At 27.1% G+C, this 8,110-nt stretch overlaps 1 protein-coding gene across 4 annotated transcripts in view; it reads right to left on the bottom strand.

Moving 5' to 3' along the window:
• Positions 1-224: 224 nt before the first annotated feature.
• The window catches only part of LOC149894022 (uncharacterized), an 81,725-nt gene continuing 73,839 nt past the window's right edge, over positions 225-8,110 (bottom strand). Inside the window, exons 1-4 of one of the 4 annotated variants that reach the window (XR_016449147.1) lie at positions 5,913-6,205; positions 3,806-3,934; positions 1,288-2,091; positions 225-746 (exon numbers count right to left, since the gene is read on the bottom strand). Coding sequence is in view for 1 of the 4 variants with exons in the window: in XM_090076616.1 (XP_089932742.1) it covers positions 4,053-4,058 (6 nt within the window). In the remaining 3 variants the exon portion in view is untranslated. Of the gene's footprint in view, positions 2,092-3,805; positions 4,059-5,173; positions 5,546-5,912; positions 6,206-8,110 lie in introns of those variants that run through there. The other 3 variants (XR_016449146.1, XR_016449148.1, XM_090076616.1) reach the window with 3 other exon arrangements.

The raw sequence follows: 8,110 nt of genomic DNA, 5'->3' as shown, positions 1-8,110 counted from the left end.
GCATTTTAGAAAAACGTTCTCTTTTTTTAAGACCACATTTTCACTTAAATAGTTTCTGTGTTTAAACCCTTTCTCTTCTTTTTTAAGTCAACAACTTTGTTTCTAAATGGCAAATGGAAGAATTCATTATAAAAAAATTACAAGTAAAAACTTGTATATCTTGATAGTTTTACTTACATTATTTATACAAAATCAATTTGAAATAGGATTGAATTTAAGGAATGGTATAAAAACTTTTAGTATGTTTCACCTTTAAGCAATTGCACAAAAAATTATAATCTGCAAGTTATTTTCTACAATCATAAAAAAAGAGTTCAATGTAGAGAACGAGAATCTCGAAAAGTTACAGACAAGTGCATATATGTATATATGGTATATAAGTACATATATGTATTTATGGTTGGAAATTTTAATATCAGCCGTGACGTTTTGCAATTCAAATTGACGTTTTTTGCGACTTGTGAAATCGGTTGTTACAGTTTCGAACTTGTTATAGAGGGACCACATTTCTGGCGGAGGCGAATAGTTTTACTATTTGTCTTGTTTAAACAATAACACATCAAGAAACAGATCACATGCATGTACGTTTTCTGCTGTTCTAACACAAGATCTACAAAAAACTTGACTGATAAAAACCGTCCCAAGTTCATCCAGTCTTTGCCAACCTTCATTTTTAATTGTAATAGTAATTCTGAATTTTCAAGAATATTACCCATTTTTGCTTGATCTTTTAACTCAACTTTTTCCTAAACAAGAAACAACTTCAAAAATATGTTCTTTTCCAAAACAAGTTGTGGGATTTTTTAAAAAGTATGATAAGAAATTCTCAAACTGAATACAATCTTTACTTTCCACTTTACCAGATACCAGAACAGGAGGAAAAAATGGTTTTTAAAAAAAAGAAATTTAAAATTTTTAATAGTATGTACTCATTTTAGTTTTGTATGTGATTTTTTTTCCTTCTTGTTTGGCTGCTGGTAAAAATCATTTTCATTTTAACATAGAAAAAAATATTAAATTTTAAATTAATTTTATTAAAACTTTAATTAGTGATATTTTTTGCTGACCCAACTTAAATTTTTTCATTCTTATCAGAGTACTTTTTATCAGCTCTTTAAACTGCAACGGATTAAAATCAAAAAACTTTTCAAGTAATCCTTTCATTTTCATTTTCAAATTCTATAAATATAACTGAACTAAGACTAGAATTACTGATTCTTATCAAGCAAAGCTACTCTGAACAAAACATCAAATCTGCTAGCAACATTGAGAGAATTTACAAGTAACCTTTTATAACTTAAATGAGAAAGTTCAAAGAGTTTGTCTAGGAATGCAGCCATTTTTGATTTATCATTGCTGTAACCACAGTCAATTTGTTCTACCACACTATCAATGTCATGCAGACATGTGTAGCGAGCCAATCTCTTCCTGTCAGCAGATACACTCTCAACCAAGATGCGCTTAACTGTTTCATCATTTTCTAAGAAAACAATTATTCTTTCTAAATAATTAAATCATTCATAAAACAAAAAAACAAGTCCTGATAAACACTCTCAACAGTAAACAAGAACTTTCATGTAAAAACATGAAAATATAATCTTACACTCTCATGATGACAGTCTGAAATAAGTCAAACCTACACTAACTGTATCTGTATATATTTAAGACATAAATACAATTGTTTAAGATATACAGCAATATTTCAGGAAATTCTATTTATAGAAATCAAACAAATCAAAATATTGATTTATAATGAAAAAAAATACAATCAAAATGAACTGTTATTACAGGTATAATCATTGGTGAGAGAATGTTCATGAGAGTTTGCAATTACTTTTATGAAGTGATTGCAAACTCTCTTTATACTTTTAAGAGTATAAAGAGAGTTTGCAATCACTTTATAAAAGTTCAGTGGATTGATTTCAATAATTCTTTGAAGAAATATTTTCAATTTCAGCTCATTATTATCATTTTCTTCTGAATTTTTTTCCACCATGTCGTAAAATGCATTTAAACAAATAGTATGAGCAATTCTCATCCAGTCAGAGGAAACTTGTTCAACCAGAATCTTTCAAACTCTTTCATCTGTATCTAGATTTAATACAAGAAGAAGATTTACATAAAAAATATTTTTTGATGTCCAAAAAAATTATTTTGCAATTAGTAGTTCTCTAAAGGAAAAAAGAGGGACAGAACAATCTTCAAAAAAACATTTTAAAACCTTCTGGTTTATTTTTTTCTTAAAATGCTTTCTAAAATTTGCTTTTTTTTAAAACTTTGAAATCCTGAAGCTTCGGTAATAAATTCTAAATAGTTACATAAACATACACAAAGGTTTCTAATAATTAGAAATAGGATTAAAGCATATACTTTTATAAAAGAACATTTTTTTTTTTCATTTTCAAAATTAATTTTCTTAAACAGCATAAAACAACAACTAAAAATAAATTTTTGGAAGAATATGATTTTATTAAATCAGCTAAATCAAATTTAAAATTCATTAATCTTATTACTTTAGAGTAAAAACAACAATGACAAATTTTCAGTGTGGCTAGAAAGGTTACTTAACTCAGCATTAAAAAAATTACAAAAATGTTCAAAATCGAAAAATATATAAAAACAATAAGTATGGATCTGAGCAAAGTGACCGTATTTTTTCCTTATTTTAAGGCAGCTTTACCAGTAAATCAGATATATTTCTAAACATTAAAATCTTTCTTATTAAGAAAGTATAAAATTGACTTTACGACACATGGAAAATGGTATAGATGTAAAATGAACAAATAATTTCTGATACATTAAATAGAATAAAATTAATAAAATGGTAACTTGTTTTATTGTTAAATATGTAGACAACAATCAAAACAAAATAAAAAACAAAATTTTTACAGAAATTTAATTTACCAATGGTAAGCCACATAAGTATAGTTAATGCAGCCTATTGTGGAAAACTAACAGATCATACAACTATCAATCTCTATCAATTCTTTCAAAAAGCTTTGACCCTTCAAAATCCAACTCACAACTCTGACTCTCCAACACTGGTTGAAATTACTAGTGCAGAAACTATCATCTGAAACTGAAACATCTAATAATAGTAAGGCACATAATAATGATGGTGATAGAGGAATCAGATTGCATTTGACTATAATTTTGAACTTAGTTCAATAATACTTTACAAAATTTTTAAAAAAATGACATTTTTTTGAATTGCAGCGATAGAAATGGCCATCACAGTTCACAAATTTTTAAGGGTCTTTGTGAAGTTGTATATTAAGTTGTACATTAAATTACATAAAATACATACATACATATATACATACATACATACATACATACATACATACATACATACATACATACATACATACATACATACATACATACATAGAAAATTGAAGATTCTTGTGTTGGTTTACATAAAAGCAGTAGAATATTTATGAAAACAAAAAATAATTTAAGAAAATTTTGCATTGCATTTTGTTCGTTTTAAGGGTTATAATTATGCAAGGAAAGATTACAGTTCAATGGCATAAATTTCTAATCTAAATATTTTAGCCAAAACTCGTAGTAAACATTCCAGTTATATTTAACTTATGTAAAACTGACAACTGTTTGAAAATTGAATATATTTTGAAATACTTTAAAACTTATAAAGTAATTTTCATATACTTTCGACAACTGCATATAATACGATAGAAAAATTTGTAACATTTTATAGGTAAAAAGAGAAACTATAAATATTTGCAAAAAATACAAGATGGGGAAAGCAGAAAATTTAAAACAAATGTTTTACATATCTTACCTGCATGATCCAAAGAACATGCTGTTGAGTTTCTAGACTCAATAATATTGTGCCAATTATCATCAGTTTCTCGGAAGTCAACAACACTTTGTTTAAAAATTGCTTTACCAAGAATGCCACCCATTAGACCTGTCAAAAGAGTGTTCTAAACTTTAAAATGTTTAACATAAAATTTTAAAAAATCTGAAAGTTTAGTATGTTAAAATCTTGTTTTTGGACCAGGAAAGAGATAGTAATAATAATGTTGTTAAAACTAGAGTTTACTCTGAAGTAAAAGAGCAATCACAGCATAAAGTGAGTTTGAAATGTTGCTTTTTCTCTTTAAAAAGTCACCAATAAAAAATGATTTCATTAAAATCTATATGCTAAGGTTGAAACAAAATTTAATAACACAATTAATGGATATTCAAGCCCTGATATTGCCAATACAGGGTATAAACATGTATAGTGGAATTGCAGTCTGCTGTTTGCAAAAAACGTTTAAGTTTCAGTACTAACATAACAATACAGCAATGCACTTTTATTGTATAGCAAAAGCATCTTTTTAAAAAACTGCTGATTTTTTTTAGATTAATTTTTTTAACTTAAAAAAGGATAGCAGTTTGAAATTTTTTTGAAATAACTTTTCTTTTAAAATAAAAAGAGTGTAAAACTAATTAGCACATCATTTTGACTACAATTTTATCAAGCATGTTCAAGTATTTCTTTTTGAAGTTAATAAAATACTCTTCAAATAATTTTCAAATAATAGCACTTTTCAACAATCTTTTTTAGGTGCTTATAAGCAATAAGCAACAGCGTATAAGCAACGAATGAGGAGTAAAGTAGGTATTTTCATTTAAGAAAAAAGTATCATTTATGAGAAAAAAGACCTGATTAAGAGAATAACAAACATGATTTGCAGTTTCTGTCTAAATTTAAATAAATACTACTATAATTTTTAACTCAAAAAAAAACAATATACTTTTTTAAACTGTATTGTTTCTAAGTGGTATAAAATATGTCAGTGAAAAGTTATTTCTCAGCTTCACATTTTATTGATTCAAAAGTTCATATAAATAAAAAAATCCAAACCAGCTAATAGTTAAGAAAACACTAAGAAGCATACTGGCTAATAAAAGCATTTTTATAAATAAAAATTATTTAGTATGGATGTTTTCTGCTTCATTCAATTTGTTTTTAAAGATCTAAACAAAATTTCAAACTGCAAATAAAAAGGAGTTTGTAGTTGTAAAATAATTTTGAAATAATAAAAGTTTAAGCATTCAGAGAGGTTTTCTTTTTCATAGCATTTTAATGTTTGATAAGCAAGATATAAACTCTATTCATTTGATTTAAATGACCTAAATTCAGCAAAAATATCCTCACCTTTAATGAGTATCTAGATTCAAAGATTAAAAACTAAATCACTGAACATATTAAATTGGCCTGTAAATAGTATTGACTATAAAATATCATTTGGCTGAAGCAAAAAATCATTGAGTCACAGCTCTCATCATAATGAACTATTTGAAAATGAAATAAGCAGCACACAAAAAAAGTTCTTTAATCTTTATTTACATGAATGACTGACTATCAGAACTGAAAATAAAATATTAACATGGTTACTTTCTCCTGTAACAAACAAATTGTGAACAAGAAGCAAATATAAGAGGGAATCAAATTAAATGTAACAAATAAGCATTAATATTTGGTGTCATAATTATGAACGTAACATTCATGTACAAGAAATTATAAATAATTTTAGATATTATTATCTAAAATTATTCATAATTTCTTGTACATGAATGTTATGCAATAAGATAATTATAGTATTTAATAAGTATTTTATTATTCAAATGATAGAAACGAGTAGCAAAGGTTAATTACTCAGAAAAAAGATTTCAAATTAAACTAAAAAAAAAACAACATTTTTTTCTAACACCAAGTCAAAAGTAACTTTGAAAGACATGTTTAGAATGAATGTTTTTAATGAAAAGTTCCCTCAACCAAATGTAATTTCTAATTTGATGATTGTTTTAAGCAAAATACCTGCATGCATAAAATGCACCATATTAAAATATTGGAACTAAAAAGTTCGAATATATAATTAGCTAGCAAATTTTACCTTGTCCTGTTGCATAGATAAATCAAGACAGTAAGTTTTGCTCCAGGAGAAAACGCAGTCTGAAGAGATCTTGCACCACACAAACCAATTTGTTTGTTCATTTTTTGAGTAGCGATTTCTCCTAAAATTCCTGCGATCACGTGATACTTAAATGACAGCTCTGTGTTACAAAACGTGTTGCAAGAAAGTATTGGTACAAAGAAATATGCACAACATCGATGTTCACTTCGTCTTCAACAAATCTTTTGAGAGCTAAAAACTTAAATAAGCATAGCATCTCAGAGTTTTATAAGAATTATGGAAAATATAAACATGCAATACACATTTGATATGGGTTGATCTACACTACAAAAGACCGCTGATGTCATGAGTATAAATCTGCTCTTTTTACAAACAAGAGAAATATCATTAAAAATTTCATAATGACGAACATGATGATAATTGCAGAACTTAAATTACTGCAATAACAAATAAAATAAAGCTTTAAATGTGTAAATGTTTCCATATTATGTAAATCCACTGTTATACAGTTGCAAAGGTGTTTTTTTATAGAAATTCATCACAAGTCGAAATCTCATTTAACATCATACACATTAAAAATAAAAAGTAGAGTTTTTAACTTTTAGGGCTTTTGTTATGTTATATATTACTTTTCCCATCTCTTTGTTAAAAAGATACGCCCAGTTTTAGAAGGTCCATTTGTTTTCAACATAAACATTCGGGTAGTTACGACATTTTGTTATACAAGTTTTTGTACACATGCAAACACACACACGCAAATACACACTTGCAAACACACGTGTACACACACACGCAAACATACACACACAAACACACTCGCAAACACACCCACACAAATACACAAACGCAGACACACATACAAACGCACACACGATGACACACACGTACAAGCTTTAGTTATTTAGAAACAACGTAAAATCAAACCAATGTATTATTCCATATTACGCATGCGTCGATACTTTGTACCTTTTATTTTTTTTTTACTTTTTTTTTTTTTTATCTTTAAGTATTTTTTATTTATCCAGGGCTTGTAAAAATTAACCTATTTTTAGTATGTAGCTACTAAACTAAAAAAGTCTTTTTTTTTTTAAAACTTATGGTGGTTGTATAGTTCCGAACAGGGACGCAAAGCAGTGTACTTATGGCAATCAAAACTGAAAAGAAGGTATCCGTACCTACATAAAATATATAGTTAACGATGGAAGTATGAAATAAGTGCCCCTAAAATTATTCAGCGAATACGTCCTAGTTCATACTGAACGCATTTTTAAAAAAAGCTGTTTTTAGGAAGATGAGAAAATATTTAGGGTGGAGCAGAGTTTATGTAAAATAATTTTTTGTTGCTATTATGAAAGGCGCCCAATTTTTTTATACCCGATGAACTTCGCTAAAAGACTGCTGACCACTATTTCGAAAACATTTGTCATAAAAGAGACATAAAACCGATATTATTTTGCTGTTTTTCATGTTGAGTTTAAAAGTATTTTGAATGTTTTATAAAAGTTTTGCCTATGGCACAAAAACTCGCACCTCCCTAGTTTTATCGATAGCCTGGGGGCTTCTTATCCTATATAATTTTTTTAACTAGAAAGAACCTGTGATACGAATTGCAAAAAAATGTTTAATTAGCAACTAATCTGTAATTAATGTCTAAAATTAGTCGATTTCTGATAACGCATGGTCTGGTTATGAACAAAATATTGGGCAAGTATAATGTAAATATAATATTTAAATTGAAACAAACACAACAACTTTAGAAATACAACGTCTTGTATTTTATTAACTATATAAAGATACAACACTAGAACCTGTATTTTATAAAAATCTCATGGTCTGTGTTAACTTAAAACAAAATTTTTCATTGCTAATTATATTATGCAATACAGAAATTAACACGAGATATAAAATTATAATCAAATTGTACCTATGATTTGCATTATTTTCGCAAATGATCTTAATAACATTTATATGTAAATACAGATTAAAAATTTAAAAACAGCGCCACCTTTTGGCCGTTGCGTAACTGTTTTTACAACAATGAACATTTTCACTTTTCAAATATAAAGTTAAAATGTCTTCAATGTCGTTGATCTTTTTTTTTTTTTGCATCGCCTTCACCTCTTCAAACGTTATAAAGTTCTCTTTTTTAGTGCATCACCTTCACCTCTTCAAACATT

The sequence above is a fragment of the Hydra viridissima genome, unplaced genomic scaffold (assembly GCF_058129835.1).
Source record: "Hydra viridissima isolate aposymbiotic clone 2 unplaced genomic scaffold, HvirCarnegie_v1 scaffold_1, whole genome shotgun sequence".
Classification (NCBI taxonomy): domain Eukaryota; kingdom Metazoa; phylum Cnidaria; class Hydrozoa; order Anthoathecata; family Hydridae; genus Hydra; species Hydra viridissima.
The sequence above is the reverse complement of the archived record's forward strand: the minus strand, read 5'-3'. Positions and strand labels throughout refer to the sequence as shown.